The sequence below is a fragment of the Lolium perenne genome, chromosome 3 (genome assembly GCF_019359855.2).
Source record: "Lolium perenne isolate Kyuss_39 chromosome 3, Kyuss_2.0, whole genome shotgun sequence".
NCBI lineage: Eukaryota > Viridiplantae > Streptophyta > Magnoliopsida > Poales > Poaceae > Lolium > Lolium perenne.
This window is the reverse complement of record NC_067246.2, coordinates 317,526,835-317,551,422: the sequence shown is the minus strand read 5'-3', so window position 1 is coordinate 317,551,422 and position 24,588 is coordinate 317,526,835. Positions and strand designations below refer to the sequence as shown.

Below are 24,588 nucleotides of genomic sequence, written 5' to 3'. Positions count from 1 at the left end.
ACAACACATATATGATCAGTGGCGAAGGACGAAAAAAATTTGAGGTCGGGCGAAATTTTGAATCGTAAAAAAATGACGCAAAAGAATAAACTGCTTTGACACATTAATAGTTTATATGATGGTAAGCATAGCATCTCAGTAATATGGTAATAGCAACATGTTCAAATATAAGTAGAACCTACAAACATACCGATAATGAAGCTTTAATGCCGTCTAGAAGTTCCAGGCAATGGCAAAGCTCTACCTTCCTTTTGAAAATCTTTTTTAATTTCACCAAGATCAAGACTTTTGAATATCCCTCGCTCGATGTAGCACACCATCAAATCATTAAGCCAACCATCAGACATCTTGTTGCGCAACTCTGTCTTGATAATCTTCATAGCTGAGAATGCCCTTTCAACTGTTGCCGTTCCCACCGGTAAAAGCATTGCCAACTCAATAAGGCGGTAAACTGTAGGAAACATGATGTGCCTTTCAAGTTCAACCATCTTTTTAGCTAGGCTTGCAATATCAATACAAACTCAGAAATCTTCAACTCTCTTCATATGGACAAGGAATAGCTTAAGGGAATCTTCTATATGATCTCGCTCATAATCCGAGAAATCATCACGATAAATCTCTGTAAGACGAGCAAGCTTACTCACATTGAACCTAGCAAATGAGTCTCTTGGATCAAGATAAGAGAAATTCTAAATAACCTCTGAAGATGCCTCATTAAATCGATGATCAAACTCTGTGATAATAGAGTCCATGGCAACATAAAAGGTGTCAACACGATAAAAATGATCAGTGGTGACCGCGTAATTTCCCCCTTTTATTGTTCTACCCCATTTTGTTACCATGGTATCCATACTTGGGATTATGATCTCATTTTCAATGCAAAATGATTTGACATCTTCCAAGAGTGAATCCCAACCATGATCTCTCCAATTGACCAAAAGTGCTCTCACATCCGTAACCAGAGATATGGCCTGAAAGGATACAAATATAAGTTTAATTCAACAAAATATACATCGGGAAAGTAGAACAACTAAACATTATCGCATACCTGCACAATATTCTGTTCCTTCTTTTGCAATAGAAGAGATACATCATTTGTCATACGAAGTAATCTTAACATCATCTTCATGTGGAACACAAAACTAAAAGTCTCCATTTTATGAACATATCCTCCCGCCTTAGTTGGATTACGAGAATCATACTCAACAATTCTCAAAATTTCTATCGCTGCATCCCACATTGATTCAATACGACATAAGGTTGTGTAGTGAGAACCCCACCTTGTATCTCCAGGACGGCACAAAGATGTTTCTTGATTTTCCCCCCTCCCTGTGGGCATTTCACCTTTCTTGATCTTAGATAGAAGAATCTCTTTGTGCTTATCAAGCAATATATCCTTCCTCCTACAAGATGAACTAGAGAGATTGGCAATCTCTTTCACATCATCAAAGAAATCCTCAAGACCTTTGCAACATCTTGATAAAGCAACAAAAATCAGCTGCAACTGGTGAGCAAAGCAATGAACGTAAAAAGCATTTGGGTTTTCATCACGGATTAATTTCTGAAGTCCATTAAATTCTCCCCTCATATTAGATGCTCCATCATACCCTTGCCCTCCTAGTCTTGCAATAAGTAGATCATGTTTAGCGAAAACCTCCAAAAGTGCCTTCTTTAAAGCTAGAGATGTTGTGTTTGGGACATGTTGAATACCCAAAAATCTTTCAATAATATCTCCACTTTTGCTCACATACCTACAAAAAAATGTTACAAATAAGTTTAATGACACTACATAGAAAATAAGTAAAGACAGAAATAACATACTTCAACACTTACCTCACAACCACGGCCATTTGCTCTTTCACGGATATATCACGGGATTCAACTCTAAGAACAGAGAAAAGACAACCATCCATCTCTTCTTTGATGGATTTTGTGACCGCCTGCGCACAATGTCTCGCAAGTATTTTCTGAATAGTTGAGGAAGTCATTTTGACATTTTTAGGACAAAGCTCATCAAATGCAAGCTTAACTTCCCTATTTCTTTCTTTATACCAATCGAGCATCTCCAAGAAATTTCCTTTGTTTAAAGAAGAAGCAGATTCATCATGTCCACGGAATGGTTCACCTTGCAATGCTAGATAACTAACAATACCCAAAGAAGTATTCACACGAGTTTCATACTTTACAAGTGACTCACTGGTATAAGTTGTTACTTTGCTTTTCACACTTGCCTTTTGATTCTTAAAATCATCACATGCTGCCCTTGAAATATTATGGATGCTACATGGCCCACCGACATGTTTACGGAATGCTTCCGTCGCATTTTTCCAATTATCATACCCCAACTTGTTGAAGACATCATGCCCAAATTTTTCATGCCCAATATGTTTGAAAAGATAGCAATAGAAGCAATAAGCCTTATCCTTGTCCACACTATATTCCAACCAATCATATTGCTTAAACCATTTTGGTAGAAATGATCTCTTATCTCTATTTGGGGGGAAATTATGCTGAGATGGTTGTGTTGGACCATTCTTAAGATAAGCAAATCTAACATCTTCTCTAACATTAGGAGCAAATTCATCAATTTGAATGCGAAGTCCGGGATCAGGTTTTATATACTCTATGAAATCAGTTATACCTCCAGCTTCTAGAACCACATGCTCCGAAGTCCCCTGTCCTCCTTCTAGTTCTTGTTCTTGCTCTTGTTCTTGGTGTGCTATATCACTTTCATGGGTGCTCGGGTTAGAGCTATTTTTGGTCCCTTCTTCCACTTGCTCTTCAACTTGATTTGGCATAACATTTGGAGTCACCTCATGGGTGTTTGGTTTAGATTGGCTGCTACTAGCAATGGGCACAAAATATCTCTTCAAATCTGCAATTGAAATTTGAAAACATAAAATACATTAGTTTGCCCATGTTACCGAGCTCACAATTCATAAATTTAAATTTTATTCAATTGATAAAAATATCTACAATTATACCTCCCCCTTTAGCTGCAGCGTTCTTCCCTTTCCTGTCCATCTTGGTTTTTCTCGAACCTCGACCACAAAATCACAGCGATAAACTCTTCAAATTTTGAACTGCAAAATCTCGTAGAAACCTACACAAGCGCCGGGTGATCTTTATTCTGTAGCCTGCAGCAGAACAGCGGTAGGCAGTTAGGGACGTGTGGACGGAGGCGCAATGAAAGACGTCGAGGAAGACAGAGAGTTGGAGACCCGCAGTACTGTATCCAGTATCCTGCCGCGTACTCGGTACTCGCCTGATCTGGTGACTGGTGATCGCGTCGAACGGCCGAAGAGACGAAGATGAAGTCGCAGCGGCCGGCTGTTTCCGCACGCGAGACGCGACCTGGTTTTCCTGGAGGCTGGACTGCTGGAGCGATCTCGTTCCGTATCGTATATGGCCAGATCGCACGTCGTTGCAGCGTACATCGCACGTCCGACCGTCCGGCCCAGCTAGGTAGCAGCCCACTTCGTCCCTAGAGCCCATTTCCTCTTTTTTCCTTTCGTTTTTGCTTCAGAAACCAACAGAACTTGTACAAAACTGTTTGTATGTGTATATATGCATATATATATGCGATTTTTTGCAAAAAATCAAGGTAGGGCAGATGCCATACCTTGCCCAAAGGGGAGCTCCGCCCCTGTATATGATAGATTGATAATCAACTTGACATAGTGATGACCCACAAGTATAGGGGATCGCAACAGTCTTCGCGGGAAGTAAAACCCAATTTATTGATTCGACACAAGGGGAGGTAAAGAATACTTATAATCCTTAACAACTGAGTCGTCAATTCAGCTGCACCTGGAAAAGCACTAGTAACAGGGGTGATGTGAAAGCAGCAGTAATATGAGAGCAATAGTAATAGTAACACAACAGCAGTAGCACTAATATGAGAGCAATGGCACCAGAAAATAGTTGATACTACTTCCAATGACATATAGAACGAGTATATGATGATGAGAGATGGACCGGGGTTCCCAGCTATCTACACTAGTGATGACTCTCGAATAACAAGTGTTGGGTGAACAAATTACAGTTGGGCAATTGATAGGATTGAAATAGCATTAAGTCAGAACATCAAGATTATTAATCATGTAGGCATGTTTCCCATATATAGTCATACGTGCTCGCAATGAGAAACTGTTGACGTCAGAAACCCACCGCCGGGCAGCGACGGGCAACACAGTAGAGCCGGGAACAACTTAGGGCTGCGGCTGGCCCTGGTCCCTCCGAGCGACGGCCCGCAAAGCCTCTGGTACACACGTCCGATGCTGGTGCAAGGGCGTGCCACCTGACCTATACCTGGTCAGGAAGGTGATGGAGATGCCTCGCTTAGTTTCCTGCATGGCATACACGTAAACATTAAATACGAGCCTCGATCGGCTCTCAGGTTATCCTGTGAATCGGCTCAAGGAGCCGATCCACCCATGATTCGTACGAGGTGCACGAATATATGGTGGTCCTGCTTGATCAAGATAAAGCTAAAACGATCTACGACGATTTGGAGTTTTCACCGCATAATCGGATCATCCTACTCACGATTGGGCCTCGCGGCCGCGCACGGTGATCGTAAGCCGATCCTAGATAGGGCCTAAAAACCAACACGAGGTTGATCCCCGGAACATCCTGTCTAGGACTAGCAAACGCCACCCTACGCGCCGCTGGATCCTCCAACCCTTTGTAAGGCCTAACTATTGCAGATATTAAACTAATCCTTGAAGAATCAAGGAGCAACCGTAACGGATCGGATCTACTAAATAATGATCAAGCGGGGTGCCGCCCCTACACCTAAGATAGGTTTAAGGGCGGCTAGATGCGTAAGGGTTGCACTACGACAGCATATGATACGAAGAACTATGCTAACCCTAACACATCTATGATAACTACGTTGCTCGCCATCAAAAAGGCTTCAGTACGAGCAACGCATGAACAACATAAAGCTTGTGCTGATGCTTACCGGTAGAAACCCTCGAGACGAAGGAGTTGGCGATGCGCCGAGATTGATTTGTGGTTGAACGTTGGTTGTTGTCTATTCCATAAACCCTAGATACATATTTATAGCCCAGGGGACTTTCTAATTTAGGCGTGCACCTAAACGTGCACGGATTAAACTCTATCTTTTAATCTAAGATGCGATCTACTATATTACAGATATATGGGCAACCTAGCCCAACTTTGCATATAAGGCCGATTCACGTATTTCTTCCGTATATATTCTTCAAATCCATCTTGATCGTGGCCCACCTCTGACTTGGTCAATTTCTGGTGATAACACATGCCCCCCTGGTTTTGGTAATGATAATTTCAAAACCACTCTGCTTTTCCTTCGAAGGGTCATGTCGTGGCAGGTCAGAACCGTCGCAGTATTCTTCATCATGATGATTTGCCCTCTCAACTTCTCTGCACGATTTGACAATTTTGGCTCCACCTCCTCGGAAACTGCTCGAGCAATAAATCTCTATTCCATCCCCTTTTATTTACAGCATCGAACAGTTCACCTCTTCATCCCTCCGCTCCAGACTAGCCGTCAGCCAAAAAACCCTCCCCTTCCATAGCCATGTCGTCCTCTTCCTCCTCTTCCGTTTCTCTCCAATCCTCTTCCTCAAGCGAGTCGATTCCAGAGCACAACCAGATGGAGGCGTACAACCGGCGCGCTCCCAAGCATTGGGACAAGCGGGATTGGGACTTCGATTTCGTGCCAGAGGGCGAGGACCTCGTCTGGTCCGATGGGGCCATGCCCCTAACTGACGGGGAGGATGACCTCCGGTTCCTGATTGACGGAGCACTGGAGGCGGAGAGCGACGACGACGACCCTCCCTTCCGGGGTAAATTCACCTCCGTCACCAAAGAAGAAGAAGAGGATGACGAAGACGAAGACATCTCCTCCGACATGAAGAAGGAACAGGAGGACGACACCTCCTCCGACGAACCGCCGCCAAAACGCATCCGGGGCTGGGCTTGGTCAGACGAGGACGATGATGATGACGAGGAAGAAGCCTCCGCTGAAGGTCACAGTAGCAGCAACGAGGAACTCGTCGACAGCAGCAATGACGGCAGCTACCCCAGCGACGGTGAAGACAGCAACAGCCCTTAGAGTAGGGATCTACTAGCATAGGATTAGCAGTAGTAATCTGTTCCCTTTTGTTGAACAATCGGCTTCTCTTTGTAAGAAATCTCATTATCAATGAAAACTTCCCTTGATTTTGCCGATGTCCTCTATGCTGATTTAGCCGACTTTTCCTCATCTGACTTTGTCGACTGTTAGCCTAATTAATGCTCAATGACTGATGGCAACGCATCGGTCTCTTACGATAATCTGCGAGACAGGCTGATGACTACAGCATTTGGCACAGCCGATCGCAGTAGGCCTGCGATTTGGTCTTGAGCAGGCGTCTTTAAGAGAACCCTGGAACTGTCGCTGAATCAGCTTGGATGCTGAAACTGATAACTCTGTAACAAAAGCACCACTCTTCAGGACAGTTGCGATGTAGAGCCAGCCGATTCCAACCAAATTGGCTCTCCAGGGCCAAGAACTTTACGGGCGAGTTGCCCCCCAAGCCTCATCTAAGGCGAGAACAGTGATGAATCAGCCAAATGTGTTACCATCGGCTTCCAAGTTATAATGTAGAACCAGCCGATTCCAACAAAATCGGCTCTCCAAAGCAAAGATATTTCAGGGCGAGCTGCCCCCCGAGCCTCTTGATTTCCGAAGATATTTCAGGGCGAGCTGCCCCCCGAGCCTCTTGATTTCCGGAAGAGCCGACGCACTGAAAGATCAGCAAATCTGTTCCTTGAACTAAGAAGCCTCAAATATAATGGCTTTCCAACTCCTCCTAGTTCAATCCTTTGCGCCTTGTTGACTAGATCGGCTCATCATCTTTGGCAGACTAATGCAACTTCCGGTGAGGATGTTTTTTGAATTTCTGACGCCCTCCAAGACTCTGGACGTAACAACCTCTGAAAGTGACATCGATCAAGCCGCCACCTTGGTCCATGCCAGGCAAAACGCCATAGCCGCTTGATTCGTCATCGGCTGTGCTCATGCTCCTGCATGCTTACACTGGTATGCTGCACTTGGAGACTTGCAGAAGGAGTTGGAAATCTTGAGAAGGAATTTATCCAGTAGAGCCTCTCCTTGTAACTCAACAACTGCTCCATCGGGCTTCTGCTTATATCAGCTGTACCTCTTTAGTCGATGGCCATGCACCGGCTTTCTATTCTAAAGTCGATGTCTGTGCATCGGCTGTATACCCACTGTGAGTATATTTTTTTTTACTGGCCGATTTTTCTAATCGGCCCCCAATGTTTCACTGTACACATGTTCATCTGTACATGTTCACATGTACATCTGGTTAGATGCCCCCCGAGCCGAATCTGTCAGGTGACTACAGATATCGGCTCTGTAGTTTAACCAAGGCATTGTATTTGCGCGTCGGCTCCGGTAAGACCAATGTTGAACACAAGCAGAACATGTGGTGGAGATAATTTTGGCCGATTGCTGGAATCGGCCTCCATATTGATTGAAGCGCTCAGTGAAGGTTCTGTAATGTCCCTTCATAGATTTTTGGGGCCGATCACAAGGATCAGCCTCGCCACGTTTGCTCATTGGTTTGCTCCAGCTACATGGTCAGGCCGGTGGATAAGACCAGCCCAACCTCATCCTTTGTCATGTCGATGCGCTTGCTGTCGTCCACCTTGAGTGCATCATTTAATCCTGGAGCACTAAACTCCATTGGAAGGATGAGCTCCATGTTTGTGCCAGCCGATGTTTCATCATCGGCTTTCCTTTGCTTGGGGCGCCACTCCATTTTCCGTGGTCGACCCTCTTCGTCCAGGGTTCGCTGAATTTTCGCGGCCAGATCAGGCCGCGCCTTCCTTAGCGTGTGCAGATATAACCTTTCGGCTTCTTCCAAACCACGCATTCGCTGAACCCTACGCTTTTGGGAGCGGCTGAGTCCATCAGGGCACCACCTTGGCCGGTGGTACCTGTCTTCTTCTTCTTCTCCCTCGTCTTCTAAATCCTCGAGATCTTTCATCCGAGGGGACTCAGCTTGTTTGCTTCGAGGCGGGAAAGGCCCTAGGCATTGGAACACGGACACGTTAGCTGCCTCCTTCTTCTTCTGGTTGCATTCTGGGCAATTGCCGATTGTAGGCAATCGGCTCATTCCTGAATCCCAGCAGTGTCTGAAGAAGGGACAGTCCCAGTGCCTGTCCTCGTCGTCTCGCTCCCTTGGCTTTTCCTTGGCACGGCGCTCGTACTCCTCCTCATCGCGATCATGCCGGCGATGTCTTCTGGCTTCTCTAGCCAGACGATCTCTTTCATCATCATCGCTGGATCATCGGCGTTGGTCATACTAACTCACATACTTGTTGAGGAGGTGATCGGAGAGGGGTCGTTGATATCTGATGTTCTTCACTTCTCCCTCTGTGACGTAGCGCTTGCCATCGTGACGGAGCCGATCGCGTGGAGCGGCCTCCTCTGTGTCCTTGGTGTGAGAGCAGCTGCCCTCGTCTCCATCCTTGCCAGCGTGGTGTCCAAGTCCCACCATGTTGATGCTGAATGAGGATCCTGGCTGGCAGCCTTCAGGGTAAGTGCACTCCACCACGTTAACGGCGGGGAAGGGGTGGGTGTCGACCTTCATGGCGTACTGGTTGAAAATCAGTCGTCCTTGTTCTATCGCCATTTGGATCTGCAGACGCCACACCCTGCAGTCGTTGGTGGCATGGGAGAGCGAGTTATGCCATTTGCAGTATGGCTTTCCGTTCAGCTCCTGCACCGTGGGGATTTTGAGGCCTTCAGGTATCTTCAACTGCTTTTCCTTGAGTAGGAGGTCGAAGATTTGCTCAGTTTTGGTCACATCAAAATCGAACCCTCTGGGCGGACCTGGTGGCTTCACCCATTTGCAGGACACGGGGGTTGCCCCCCGAGTCCATTCAGCCACTGCTACCTCTTGATCTCCCGCAGAAACTTCGTCTTCCTCTGCCTCGACCAGGACTACTGCACGCTTGAATTTGTCCTGGTACAAGTCCGGGTGGCGCTGTTCATATGCCGACAATTTCTGAACCATGTGCGCCAGTGAAGGGTAGTCTGCTTGGGAGGCCATGTCCTTGAGTGGTGATGCAAGGCCCGCTACTGCCAACTCGACTGCTTCCTTTTCAATCACACGAACCGAGTAACATCGGTTCCTAAGATTCCTGAAGCGCTGGATGTATTCCGCCACAGTTTCTCCACGCTTCTGACGGATTTGTGCCAGATCGGCAAGGCCAGACTCGGAAGCTTCTGAGTGAAACTGCATGTGGAACCGTTCTTCCAACTGCTTCCAAGTCCGGATCGAGTCCGGTGGCAACGAGGTGTACCACCCGAAAGCCGATCCCGTGAGGGACTGTGCGAAGAACCTCATGCGTAGTGGATCCGACACTGAGGCCGTTCCTAGCTGTGCCAAATATCGGCTCACGTGCTCGATGGACCTGGAGCCATCTGATCCGCTGAATTTGGAGAAGTCAGGGAGCCGATACTTGGGTGGTAGCGGGATCAACTCGTACTCGTCAGGGTACGGCTTGGAATAGCCGATTGCCCTCCTTTTCGGCACCATGCCGAACTTGTCTCTCAGTATGGTACTGATTTGATCCGCTGTGCTGGCTGCAGGAGTTGAACTCTGAAGATTCGCCGGGGTGGCGTACTTAGCCAGCCATGCTTGCTTTTCCAGCTCTGAGCCAACTGCAGGAGCTGAGCTCTGGAGGTTCGTCGGGGTGGCGTACTTAGTTAGCCACGTCTGCTTCTCAAGATCTGTCGCTGACGTTCCTCCTGTCTTCCCAGAAGTCCCTGATGTTGCGGCCTGGTTCGTGAGTGCCCAGTTACCGCAGTCTGGGACATATGTGCACATGTACCCGTGAGGGATCTCCTTAGGCGCCTCCTGCAAGAACTGGCAGTCACTAGGGTCACCACCGATCTTGTAGATGACGAATGCCGGTGAATTCGGCACTTCTGGCGCTGCCAATGCAAATGGCAGCGGTGGACGGGACTGGAGTGGCATCTCTCCTTGATGCGCCCCGAGAGCTGGTCCTGACGGAGAGTACTGGTGCCTCAGGATCTCCTGGATCACTCGAAGAGCGACACGCTCCAAAGTGTTCACCAGGTTCTCAGAGTGGCGGTGCAGCGAGTGAGCCACCATGTAGTTGATCTCCTGACGCAGGGACTTGGTGCGTTCTTCTGACGGGACGGACAGGTCCACTTCATCGAGCGCGCCTTCAGGTGAGAACCCTTTCCACCTGATGCCATGGGAACGGGTTCTGTGAAAAGAGCCGATGAGATCGGCCTCGAGGATAGCTTTGACCTCGTCATACTTCTTCTTGAGCTCGTCGGTCAGATCCTCGTACGTGACTGGCGTGCCGTCCGCCATCTCAGATGTAGATGGCGATGTGGTTGATGTAGACGATTGTCCCACCGGGCGTGCCAGAATGTGTTGACGTCAGAAACCCACCGGCGGGCAGCGACGGGCAACACAGTAGAGCCGGGAACAACTTAGGGCTGCGGCTGGCCCTGGTCCCTCCGAGCGACGGCCCGCAAAGCCTCTGGTACACACGTCCGATGCTGGTGCAAGGGCGTGCCACCTGACCTATACCTGGTCAGGATGGTGATGGAGATGCCTCGCTTAGTTTCCTGCATGGCATACACGTAAACATTAAATACGAGCCTCGATCGGCTCTCAGGTTATCCTGTGAATCGGCTCAAGGAGCCGATCCACCCATGATTCGTACGAGGTGCACGAATATATGGTGGTCCTGCTTGATCAAGATAAAGCTAAAACGATCTACGACGATTTGGAGTTTTCACCGCATAATCGGATCATCCTACTCACGATTGGGCCTCGCGGCCGCGCACGGTGATCGTAAGCCGATCCTAGATAGGGCCTAAAAACCAACACGAGGTTGATCCCCGGAACATCCTGTCTAGGACTAGCAAACGCCACCCTACGCGCCGCTGGATCCTCCAACCCTTTGTAAGGCCTAACTATTGCAGATATTAAACTAATCCTTGAAGAATCAAGGAGCAACCGTAACGGATCGGATCTACTAAATAATGATCAAGCGGGGTGCCGCCCCTACACCTAAGATAGGTGTAAGGGCGGCTAGATGCGTAAGGGTTGCACTACGACAGCATATGATACGAAGAACTATGCTAACCCTAACACATCTATGATAACTACGTTGCTCGCCATCAAAAAGGCTTCAGTACGAGCAACGCATGAACAACATAAAGCTTGTGCTGCCTAGATCGCAAGATGCGATCTAGGCAGCATGATGCTTACCGGTAGAAACCCTCGAGACGAAGGAGTTGGCGATGCGCCGAGATTGATTTGTGGTTGAACGTTGGTTGTTGTCTATTCCATAAACCCTAGATACATATTTATATCCCAGGGGACTTTCTAATTTAGGCGTGCACCTAAACGTGCACGGATTAAACTCTATCTTTTAATCTAAGATGCGATCTACTATATTACAGATATATGGGCAACCTAGCCCAACTTTGCATATAAGGCCGATTCACGTATTTCTTCCGTATATATTCTTCAAATCCATCTTGATCGTGGCCCACCTCTGACTTGGTCAATTTCTGGTGATAACAGAAACTTGTACAACATCTTTTGTCCTACCAGCCGGTGGCAGCCGGGCCTCTAGGGAATCTACTGGAAATTAAGGTACTCCTTTTAATAGAGCACCGGAGCAAAGCATTAACACTCCGTGAAAACATGTGATCCTCATATCTAAGTCTTCCCCTCCAGTTGTCCCAATTTCTGTCACTTTGGGGCCTTTGGTTCCGGACATAGACATGTGCATACAACTTGTAGATACAATCTAAGCAATAATTATAGAGCTTAAATCTAAGATCATGCCACTCGGGTCCTAGTGACAAGAATTAAACACAACAAGATTGCAGCAACAATAACTTCACAAACTTTATAGATAGACTAATCATAATGTAACAATCCATCGGATCCCAACAAACACAACACCGATTACATCATATGAATCTCAATCATGTAAGGCAGCTCATGAGATCATTCTATTGAAGTACATGGGGGAGAGAATACCAACTAGCTACAGCTAGAACCCGTAGTCCATGGGGGAACTACTCACGGAGCATGATGGAGGCGGTGGCGTCGATGGAGATGGCTTCCGGGGGCACTTCCCCGTCCCGGCAGGGTGCCGGAACAGAGACTTATGTCCCCCGAATTGGAGTTTCGCGATGGTGGCGGTGCCCCTGGAGTCTTTCTGGAGTTTCGTCAATCGGTATCGATGTTTTAGGTCAGGACGGCTTAAATAGGCGAAGAGTCAGAGTCGGAGGGGCCACGGGGCCTCCTCACACTAGGTCGGCGCGGCCAGGGTGGAGCCCGCGCGGCCCTGTTGTGTGGGGCCCCCAGGGCTCCCCTCTGGTCCCCCTCTGACTTTCTGGAAGGTTTCGGGAAAAATAAGGTTCTGGGCGTTGATTTCATCGAATTCCGAGAATATTGCCCGAACAGCCTTTCTGGAACCAAAAGCAACAGAAAACAGCAACTGGCCCTTCGGCATCTCGTTAATAGGTTAGTTCCGGAAAACGCATAAAAACATTATAAAGTGCAAGCAAAACATGTAAGTATTATCATAAAACAAGCATGGAACATCAGAAATTATAGGTACGTTGGAGACGTATCAGCATCCCCAAGCTTAGTTCCTGCTCGCCCTTGAGTAGGTAAACGATAAAAAGAGTAATTTCTGTAGTGACATGCTACTTACATAATCTTGATCATCCTATTATAAAGCATATGAGATGAATGCAGTGACTCAAGGCAATGATCTATAGTTGCTAACAAATAGATAACATATAGCAAAACTTTTCATGAATAGTACTTTCAAGACGAGCATCAAAAGTCTTGCATAAGTGTTAACTCATAAAGCAATAAATTCAAAGTAAAGGCATTGAAGCAACACAGAGGAAGATTTAAGTTTCAGCAAATGCTTTCAACTTTCAACATGTATATCTCATGGATAATGGTCAACACAAAGTAATATGATGAATGCAAATAAGCAAGTATGTAAGAATCAATGCACAGTTGACACAAGTGTTTGCTTCTAAGATGGAAGGAAGTAGGTAAACTGACTCAACATAAAGTAAAAGAAAGGCCCTTTGCAGAGGGAAGCAGGGATTAAATCATGTGCTAGAGCTTTTCAAGTTTTGAAATCATATAGAGAGTATAAAAGTAAAGTTTTGAGAGGTGTTTGTTGTTGTCAACGAATGGTAGTGGGCACTCTAACTATCTCATCAACCAGACTCTCAAGAGCGGCTCCCATGAAGGACGTTATCTCTACCAGCAAGGTAGATCATCCCTCTTCTCTTTTGTTTACACATGTGTTGTGGGTATACTTTATGGGTATATGATACGTCTCCAACGTATCTATAATTTCTGATGTTCCATGCTTGTTTTATGACAATACCGACATGTTTTGTTCACACTTTATGTCATTATTATGCATTTTCCGGAACTAACTTATTGATGAGATGCCGAAAGGCCAGTTGCTGTTTTCTGCTGTTTTTGGTTCCAGAAAGGCTGTTCGGGCAATATTCTCGGAATTGGACGAAATCAACGCCAAACCTCCTATTTTTCCCGGAAGGCTCCAGAACACCGAAGAAGAGTCGGAGAGGATCCAGGGGGCCCCACACCATAGGGCCGCGCGGGCTAGACCCTGGCCGCGCCGGCCTAGGGTGAGGCCACCCTGTCAGCCCTCCTGCGCTGCCTCTTCGCCTATATAACCCCTTTCGACCTAAAAACGCAGTACGTTCGACGAAACCCACAGAAACCTTCCAGAGCCGCCGCCATCGCGAAGCCAAGATCTGGGGGACAGGAGTCTCTGTTCCGGCACGCTGCCGGAACGGGGAAGTGCCCCCGGAAGGCTTCTCCATCGACACCGCTGCCATCTCCACCGCCATCTTCATCACCGCTGCTGCTCCCATGAGGAGGGAGTAGTTCTCCATCGAGGCTCGGGGCTGTACCGGTAGCTATGTGGTTCATCTCTCTCCTATGTACTTCAATACAATAATCTCATGAGCTGCCTTACATGATTGAGATTCATATGATGATGCTTGTAATCTAGATGTCGTTATGCTAGTCAAGTGAATTTTACTCATGTGATCTCCGGAGACTCCTTGTCCCACGTGTGTAAAGGTGACAGTGTGTGCACCGTGTGGGTCTCTTAGGCTATATTTCACAGAATACTTATTCACTGTTATGAATGACATAGTGAAGTGCTTATTTATATCTCTTTATGATTGCAATGTATTTTGTATCACAATTTATCTATGTGCTACTCTAGTGATGTTATTAAAGTAGTTTTATTCCTCCTGCACGGTGTAATGGTGACAGTGTGTGCATCCGTGTTAGTACTTGGTTTATGCTATGATTATGATCTCTTGTAGATTATGAAGTTAACTATTGCTATGATAGTATTGATGTGTATTATTCCTCCTACATAGCATGAAGGTGACAGTGTGCATGCTATGCTAGTACTTGGTTTAGTCGAATTGATCTTTCATGCACTCTAAGGTTATTTAAATATGAACATTGAATTGTGGAGCTTGTTAACTCCGGCATTGAGGGTTCGTGTAATCCTACGCAATGTGTTCATCATCCAACAAGAGTGTAGAGTATGCATTTATCTATTCTGTTATGTGATCAATGTTGAGAGTGTCCACTAGTGAAAGTGTAATCCCTAGGCCTTGTTCCTAAATACTGCTATCGCTGCTTGTTTACTGTTTTACTGCGTTACTACTGCTGCAATACTACCACCATCAACTACACGCCAGCAAGCTATTTTCTGGCACCGTTGCTACTGCTCATACTTATTCATACCACCTGTATTTCACTATCTCTTCGCCGAACTAGTACACCTATTTGGTGTGTTGGGGACACAAGAGACTTCTTGCTTTGTGGTTGCAGGGTTGCATGAGAGGGATATCTTTGACCTCTTCCTCCCTGAGTTCGATAAACCTTGGGTGATCCACTTAAGGGAAAACTTGCTGCTGTTCTACAAACCTCTGCTCTTGGAGGCCCAACATCTCTGAGAAAAGGAGGGGGCGTAGACATCAAGCTATTTTCTGGCGCCGTTGCCGGGGAGGAAAGGTAAAAGGTACTCACACTCCGGATCTCGGCTACTAAGCTATTTTCGTCGTTGTAAGTACTCGAAGCTATTTCCTTTAGATCCTGCAATTGCATCTTTTTGTTTCTTGTTTACACTAGTTAGGCACAATGGAAAACAACAAAAAAATTGGTGAGCTTTTTAATCTTTTTCCTGATTTAGAATTGTTTGATGCGAAAATTAAAAAACCTATGGAACCTTATTTGCATGCTAGTAGCGATGTTATTAGTATGAATGCAATTACTGCTAATGCTATGGAGAAGTCTAAGCTTGGGGAAGCTAGTTTTTGTGATCTTTTTAGCTTCCCATCTTTAGGGGAGAAAATTTGCTCTGATAATACTTTATCTCCCATATGCAATAACTCTAATGATGCTTGTGATATTTTAAATGCACCTACTGAAAGTATTTCGTATAAAATACCTATGAAAATTATTGAACGTGTTATGGATAACCACTATAAAGGGGATGGAACTGTCCACCCTAGAGATCATTTACTGTTTTTGCATGAATTATGCGGGTTATTCAAGTGTGCAGGTATCTCTATGGATGAAGTGAGGAAGAAGCTATTCTCTGTTTATTTGTCCTGGTAAAGCGGCGCATTGGTATAAATTGTTGGAGAATAGTCATTCTCTTGGTTGGGAGGAAATTGCATCTCTCTTTTATTCTAAATTTTATCCTCCTCATGAAGTGCATATTGATAGGAATTATATTTATAACTTTTATCCTCGTGATGGAGAGAGTATTTCTCAAGCGTGGGGGAGATTGAAATCACTAATGCTCAAATGTCCCATTCATGAGTTCCCCCGTAATGTTATTGTTAACAATTTTTATGCGAGGATTTCAGGACAACATAAGGACTATCTGGACGCATGTTCGGAGGGATCTTTCACAAGCAAGGAGGTTGAAGCTAGGTGGGATCTTCTTGATCGGATTGAGGACAACGCTGAAGGATGGGAGAACGACAAAGGTAAAGAATCAGGTATAAACTATGATTATGAATGCATTGAAACTTTTATGGATACTGGTAAATTTCAAAATATGAGTGCTACCTATGGTCTTGACTCTCAAGTTGCTGTGAATCTTTATAAAGCTTTTGCCTCTCATTTTGAATTGCCTAGGAAGAATTTTGATAAGTATCATGAACCTTTTAAAGAGGCTTGTATGAAGGATGAAATTGTTGTTAATGATTGCAATAAACATGCTCAAACTCTTAAGAATGCTATTTCCTATAAGCATGTTAATTTTTGTGGAATGCATAGACCTTGTGGAATTAATCAAATCGAAGATGAATATTGTATCCATCATACTAATGAAAAAACTAGAAAGTGGTCTAGGGCGCTAGATGATCTTGGTAAAAAAGTTTGTGTCCTCTATCCTTTTATTTGTGAACTTTGCCATAGAGTGGGTCATTTTAATTTTCAATGCTCCTCCAATGATAATTTGAATCCCATGAGTGCTGCAAATTTGTATTGTGATGATGAAATTACTCCTAATCAGCATGATGAACTTACTTTATTTTTGTGGTGTGAAGAGTTATCAAGAAAAATTTCTTTGTTAGATATTAACAATCTTGATGTTGATGATGTCCTGCATGGGTGTTTTTCTTATTGCATTGATAATTGCCATACAAATACTTACATACAAAATATTTTAGAAGATGACACCTTGCCAAAATATGATAGGACCGCTGTGTGTTTCAAACTTATTAATGAAAAGGAGGAATCCTCCCAAGTTTCTTCTATTGTTTCTGGAAATAAAGCAGGTTATGTGGAGAAGCCTCTCATCAAGCCTCTCCCTCCTGAAGAAGGGAACGAGGAAAAGAAGAAGAAGAAGAATAAGGGGAATAAAAAGAAAGAGGTAACAGCATATCCCCGCGTATATGAGATAACGATGGGTAACCGTAAGTATGTTGCTCCTAACGATTATTGTGATAATGAATCTGAATACGATGATCTTCCTATGCCCTTTACATACATTAGCAATCATGATTTGAATGAGCACACTACTTTTGATATTGCAAATCTCTGGGAAACTAATTCTGAAAATGATGATGTTAATAATTGCCATAGTATCAGTGCTATCCATGCTTCCTCCCATAATGATATAGAAAGCTCTAACCTTGGGGAAGAGGTGTTTGAAAATCCTTTAGCTACTGGTCATTATGTTCTTGATACATCTCCTTCTAATAACAATGATGGTGTGGACACAGATAAACCGACTGTGAAAGATAACTATTCTATTGCCTATGATGACACTGTGCCTCCGATCTCTGATGATTATTACAAAGAATGCTATGATATAGGTTCTAACTATCCTTATGAAACTTGTCATAGTCATGATTGGGTTACCAAAAACAATTCCCTTAATATGCAACTTGTTTACCATGTTCAAATTCTTGTTAATAATCCTGCTCCAATTACTATTAATGAAAAGAACTCTCCTTATGCCAAAATTAATGATACTTCTATGCATATGAACCATGATAAGAATGTTTTAAGTGATGGGTATATTGTGGATTTCATCAATGATGCTACTGAAAGTTATTATGAGAGAGGGAAATATGGTTATATGCATCTTAATAATATTAAGTTTCCCCTCTTTATGTTGAGAATCTTGAAGTTACTCGTGTTTTATCCTCTTATGCTTGTCACTTTGTTCATCATGAATTCATTTGTGTACAAGATTCCTCTGCATAGGAAGCATGTTAGGCTTAAATGTGTTTTGAATTTCCCTCTTGAAGCTCTCTTTTGCTTCAAATACTATTTCTTGCGGGTGCATCACCAAAACTGCCGAGCCCACCTTAATGGCTATAAAGAAAGAACTTCTTGGGAGATAACCCATGTGTTATTTTGCTACAGTACTTTATTTTATATTTGTGTCTTGGAAGTTGTTTACTACTGTAGCAACCTCTCCTTATCTTAGTTTTGTGTTTTGTTGTGCCAAGTAAAGTCGTTGATAGAAAAGTTCATACTAGATTTGGATTACTGCGCAGAAACAGATTTCTTTGCCGTCACGAATCTGGGCTAAATTCTCTGTAGGTAACTCAGAAAATTAAGCCAATTTACGTGAGTGATCCTCAGATATGTACGCAACTTTCATTCAATTTGAGCATTTTCATTTGAGCAAGTCTGGTGCCCCAATAAAATTCGTCTTTATGGACTGTTCTGTTTTGACAGATTCTGCCTTTTATTTCGCATTGCCGTTTTTGCTATGTTGGATGGATTTCTTTGTTTCATTAATGTCCAGTAGCTTTGGGCAATGTCTAGAAGTGTTAATAATGATTGTGTCACCTCTGAACATGTGAGTTTTTGATTGTGCACTAACCCTCTAATGAGTTTGTTTCGAGTTTGGTGTGGAGGAAGTTTTCAAGGGTCAAGAGAGGAGGATGATATACTACGATTAAGGAGAGTGAAAGCTCTAAGCTTGGGGATGCCCCGGTGGTTCACCCCTGCATATTTCAAGAAGACTCAAGCGTCTAAGCTTGGGGATGCCCAAGGCATCCCCTTCTTCATCGACAAATTATCAGGTTCCTTCTCTTGAAACTATATTTTTATTCCATCACATCTTATGTGCTTTACTTGGAGCGTCTGTATGTTTCTTGTTTTTGTTTTTGTTTGAATAAATGCTTGTGTGGGAGAGAGACACGCTCCACTGGTTCGTATGAACACATGTGTTCTTAGCTTTTAATTTTCATGGCGAAGGTTGAAATTGCTTCGTTAAATTGTTATATGGTTGGAATCGGAAAATGCTACATGTAGTAATTGGTAAAATGTCTTGGATAATGTGATACTTGGCAATTGTTGTGCTCATGTTTAAGCTCTTGCATCATATACTTTGCACCTATTAGTGAAGAAATACATAGAGCTGGTTAAAATTTGGTTTGCATGAGTGGTTTCTTTAGAGTCTAGATATTTTCTAGTGAGGTGTTTGAACAACAAGGAAGACGATGTATAGTCTTATAATGCTTGTAATATGTCTTTTATGTAAGTTTTGATGTACTAGTTCATGCTTGTGTTTGCTCCAAACAACTTTGCTAGCCTAAACCTTGTATCGAGAGGGAATACTTCTCATGCATCCAAATCCTTGAGCAAAACAACACTATGCCATTTGTGTCCACCATACCTACCTACTACATGGTATTTCCTGCCATTCCAAAGTAAATTGCTTGAGTGCTACCTTTAAACAATTCAAAATTTATCACCTCTGATTTGTGTCAATGTTTTATAGCTCATGAGGAAGCATGTGGTGTTTATCTTTCAATCTTGTTGGGCAACTTTCACCAATGGACTAGTGGCTTCATCCGCTTATCCAATAATTTTGCAAAAAGAGCTGGCAATGGGATTCCCAGTCCCAAATTAATTAACAAAAATAGACACTTCTCCATGGTATGTGATTGTTGGACGGCACCCGAAGGATTCGGTTAGCCATGGCTTGTGTAAGCAAAGGTTGGGAGGAGTGTCATCATAATAAAACTAAAATAAAAAGGCACTCCTTCATGATATGAGATTGTTGGCAGGCACCCGAGGATTCGGTTAGCCATGGTTTGTGAAAGAAAGGTTGGAAGGAGTGCCATCCAAAAATAAAATAAAATGGGAGCCGCTCTTTGAAGGTTTGTCTGGCAAGGGGGTTAGAGTACCCGCTACCATTCGTTGACAACAACATACACCTCTCAAAACTTTATTTTTATGCTCTCTTTATGTTTTCAAAATAAAAGCTCTAGCACAAATATAGCAATCGATGCTTTCCTCTTTGAAGGACCATTCTTTTACTTTTATTATTGAGTCAGTTCACCTATCTCTCTCTACCTCAAGAAGCAAACATTTGTGTGAACTGTGCATTGATTCTTACATACTTGCTTATTGCATTTGTTATATTGCTTTGCATTGACAACTATCCATGAGATATGCATGTTATAAGTTGAAAGCAACCGCTGAAACTTAATCTTCCATTGTGTTGCTTCAATACCTCTACTAAGAATTTATTGCTTTATGAGTAACTCTTATGCAAGACTTATTGATGCTTGTCTTGAAAGTACTATTCATGAAAAGTCTTTGCTATATGATTCAATTGTTTACTCATTGCATTTACATTGTTTTGAATCGCTGCATTCATCTCATATACTTTACAATAGTATGATTAAGATTATGTTGGTAGCATGTCACCTCAGAAATTATCTTTTATCGTTTACCTACTCGAGGACGAGTAGGAACTAAGCTTGGGGATGCTGATACGTCTCCAACGTATCTATAATTTCTGATGTTCCATGCTTGTTTTATGACAATACCGACATGTTTTGTTCACACTTTATGTCATTATTATGCGTTTTCCGGAACTAACCTATTGACGAGATGCCGAAAGGCTAGTTGCTGTTTTCTGCTGTTTTTGGTTCCAGAAAGGCTGTTCGGGCAATATTCTCGGAATTGGACGAAATCAACGCCAAACCTCCTATTTTTCCCGGAAGGCTCCAGAACACCGAAGAAGAGTCGGAGAGGAGCCAGGGGGCCCCACACCATAGGGCCGCGCGGGCCAGACCCTGGCCGCGCCGGCCTAGGGTGAGGCCACCCTGTCAGCCCTCCTGCGCCGCCTCTTCGCCTATATAACCCCTTTCGACCTAAAAACGCAGTACGTTCGACGAAACCCACAAAAACCTTCCAGAGCCGCCGCCATCGCGAAGCCAAGATCTGGGGGACATGAGTCTCTGTTCCGGCACGCCGCCGGAATGGGGAAGTGCCCCCGGAAGGCTTCTCCATCGACACCGCTGCCATCTCCACCGCCATCTTCATCACCGCTGCTGCTCCCATGAGGAGGGAGTAGTTCTCCATCGAGGCTCGGGGCTGTACCGGTAGCTATGTGGTTCATCTCTCTCCTATGTACTTCAATACAATAATCTCATGAGCTGCCTTACATGATTGAGATTCATATGATGATGCTTGTAATCTAGATGTCGTTATGCTAGTCAAGTGAATTTTACTCATGTGATCTCCGGAGACTCCTTGTCCCACGTGTGTAAAGGTGACAGTGTGTGCACCGTGTGGGTCTCTTAGGCTATATTTCACAGAATACTTATTCACTGTTATGAATGGCATAGTGAAGTGCTTATTTATATCTCTTTATGATTGCAATGTATTTTGTATCACAATTTATCTATGTGCTACTCTAGTGATGTTATTAAAGTAGTTTTATTCCTCCTGCACGGTGTAATGGTGACAGTGTGTGCATCCGTGTTAGTACTTGGTTTATGCTATGATTATGATCTCTTGTAGATTATGAAGTTAACTATTGCTATGATAGTATTGATGTGTATTATTCCTCCTACATAGCATGAAGGTGACAGTGTGCATGCTATGCTAGTACTTGGTTTAGTCGAATTGATCTTTCATGCACTCTAAGGTTATTTAAATATGAACATTGAATTGTGGAGCTTGTTAACTCCGGCATTGAGGGTTCGTGTAATCCTACGCAATGTGTTCATCATCCAACAAGAGTGTAGAGTATGCATTTATCTATTCTGTTATGTGATCAATGTTGAGAGTGTCCACTAGTGAAAGTGTAATCCCTAGGCCTTGTTCCTAAATACTGCTATCGCTGCTTGTTTACTGTTTTACTGCGTTACTACTGCTGCAATACTACCACCATCAACTACACGCCAGCAAGCTATTTTTTGGCACCGTTGCTACTGCTCATACTTATTCATACCACCTGTATTTCACTATCTCTTCGCCGAACTAGTACACCTATTTGGTGTGTTGGGGACACAAGAGACTTGTTGCTTTGTGGTTGCAGGGTTGCATGAGAGGGATATCTTTGACCTCTTCCTCCCTGAGTTCGATAAACCTTGGGTGATCCACTTAAGGGAAAACTTGCTGCTGTTCTACAAACCTCTGCTCTTGGAGGCCCAACACTGTCTACAGGAAAAGGAGGGGGCGTAGACATCAGTATATCAACGACATGGCCTGGATCCGGCAAGCCCGGGTGGCCCACCGACAGTGATGGTGGCATGTGGCCCATCGGGCGGCCCAGTTGCTGTTGATCGTGAAGGATGAAGTCCAGTCCAGGAACGAGGAGCCGGATCTTAACCGACCTACGAAGGAGGCCGGATCCGTGGAGGCCCATAAAGTATCCGGATCCAGCACGGCCTAGAAGGAAGGCGGATCCTTGACGTACACGGCAAGATATTGTACCGTAGTTAGGTAACTTGTATTCCGGCTAGGACTCTCCATGTAAACCCTAGATCCGTGCGCCTATATAAGCCGGATCCCGGGAGCTCTAGAGGCACAACCACAACTCATTGTAACAACGCGAAAGCGCCTAGATAATTCTAGACAAGCAGCAGTAGTCCCTGTCATCGTGCAGGTGTTCCGAAGCTGGGTAACTCGCGTACCACCGTCCCGTGTGCACTCCGCCCTATGGCCCCTACTTCTTCTCCCCCTCGTGAGGATCCCTCCTCCGAGGTACCGTTGAATAGGCAACGACAGTTGGCGCCCACCGTGGGGCCAGCGGCGTCTGGAGGCCGGAACCGGGAGGGTTCCGCCATGGGAAGCTACGACGACACGATCGCGGTGGGGCGTGTTCTTTACGCCGGGAATCTTCCGATCGTCCCTCCGGATGAGTGCTGGATTCCGGCTAAGACTAACCCCGTCAAGCTCTCCATCGTCCCAGTTGGCGGCATACACATCTTCATCGGGGAAACCGTCGATTCCGACGGAAACCCACTGGTAAGTAACGCTGACGCGGCCGCCACTGAGCAGGACACAGTCGCGAAGATCCGATCTGAGTCGTAGGAGCTTCCTAAGGAAGATTCCGCCTTAGATCTGAAAAAATTAAAACCCACCCAATCCGCCCCTGAGCAGGAAATAATGGTGGAAGACCAGTGCAGATCCGCCTGGGTCTCCCAGGTGTTAGAAAAGCAAAGGTGTCACTTCGTACACTTCATAGCCCATACCGCAGGAGCCGCCCCTCAAGAAGTCGGAGCTGGTCCCGTGCAGGTTGAGGCGCCGGAAAACGCTGCTCCGGATCAGCAGGAGGCTGTCGGAGAAAGCGGAGCCCCGGTGGAAGAGTCGATTCTGGGGAATCTAAGCCCAATTTCCGGAGATACCCAATCCATGGACACTGAAGAGTTCGACCGCAGGGTGAAGGAATATGGATACGGTGATCAGTCTGAAGTTGATTCCGCCCAGCCAAAGCAGGTACTTGCGACCGTGGCGGCGCTGGGAGAACATGAATTAGAAGGGACAGCCAGCCAATCCGACCCCCAGCCATCCCATCAGGGATCTCCAATGTCGCGGGAGCGACCCCGCAAGGATTCTTCCTCGGAGGACCTCCTGTCGCCTGAAGAGATGGTTGCGCAAGCAGGCATGGATGCGGTTTATCGCTCGGATATTCTTAACAAACCCATCACTCCCGAAGACATAGAAGCATTAGAAGCTAAGAGACTGGAGCTGCTGGCCACAGCCAAAAAGTTTAAGGACACTGCAGCCGCCATGCTGGAGGAACGGAAGCACGCCGCAGTTTTTGTGGAAGACTTCATCCAGCGCGAGCAGGAGGTGGACGAAGGACTGGCAAAGGTCAAGGAACTCCGAAAGCATTGGGAGGACAAGATCGTTGAAGCTCATCATGAGGTTGAAAAGGTCCGGCGTGAGTTGATAGCTCCCCGCAGGATCACCTTCGCAACCCCAACGGAGCAGCAGCCGTTCGCCACCCCGAAGGATAATATGACGAAGGCTGCAGAGATCTTGAAGAAAAAGAACGAGGAGATCTATATCGACTACGTTCGCACGCTCGTCGCGTCAGCAATGATGCAGCAGAGCAAGGCAGACACTTCGCGCAAGTTGGAATCTAACCCGGAGCATTGCGTCTCCACTGCGCAGAAGGACGCCCACGATAATCGCCATCGAGATGATGAATCGCGAACCGGCTCTTCGGAACGCAGAAGGAAAGCCAGAGAGCACCCAAATCCAATCCCCGTCCCATCAAAGACGCCTCCTTCAGATCCAAGAAAGGGAAAGGATGCAATGTACTCTGGACGGGACAAGTACCGCAACCCCTCTCCTCCGCCTAATGGTTACCCGCGTCCCCCTCGCCGCCGTAGTCCAGCCGGAAACATCAGGCCCCAGGGCCATGGTGGAATTATTATCCGCGACAACGTGCTGCCCTCAAGAAACAGAAACAGGGAGCGCACGCCGGAACCTCGCCGGAACCAGAACAACGATCGCGAGACCGAGCCTAGGAGGAATCGGAATGAGGAACGCGACCCAGAACCTCGCCGAAGCCGGAACGGCCAGGGCAGCCAACGCCATGACGAAGGCAGCCACAGGAGCCGGAGCCAGCACCGGGAAGGCCGCGGAGAATCTGAAGGCGGAAGCAAGAAGTCAGATCGACCCCCTCGCAGGTCTCCCTCACCACCACCTA

The 24,588-nt window shown here is 45.5% G+C and overlaps 1 protein-coding gene across 1 annotated transcript; it reads right to left on the bottom strand.

Moving 5' to 3' along the window:
* Positions 1 to 689: 689 nt before the first annotated feature.
* LOC127340334 (uncharacterized) lies at positions 690 to 1,850 on the bottom strand. The gene is made up of 4 exons (XM_051366100.2): positions 1,834 to 1,850; positions 1,655 to 1,751; positions 1,049 to 1,504; positions 690 to 971 (listed from the first exon to the last, which is right to left on the bottom strand). Exons 1-4 carry the CDS (start codon positions 1,848 to 1,850, stop codon positions 690 to 692), a joined length of 852 nt encoding a protein of 283 aa, XP_051222060.2.
* Positions 1,851 to 24,588: the final 22,738 nt, after the last annotated feature.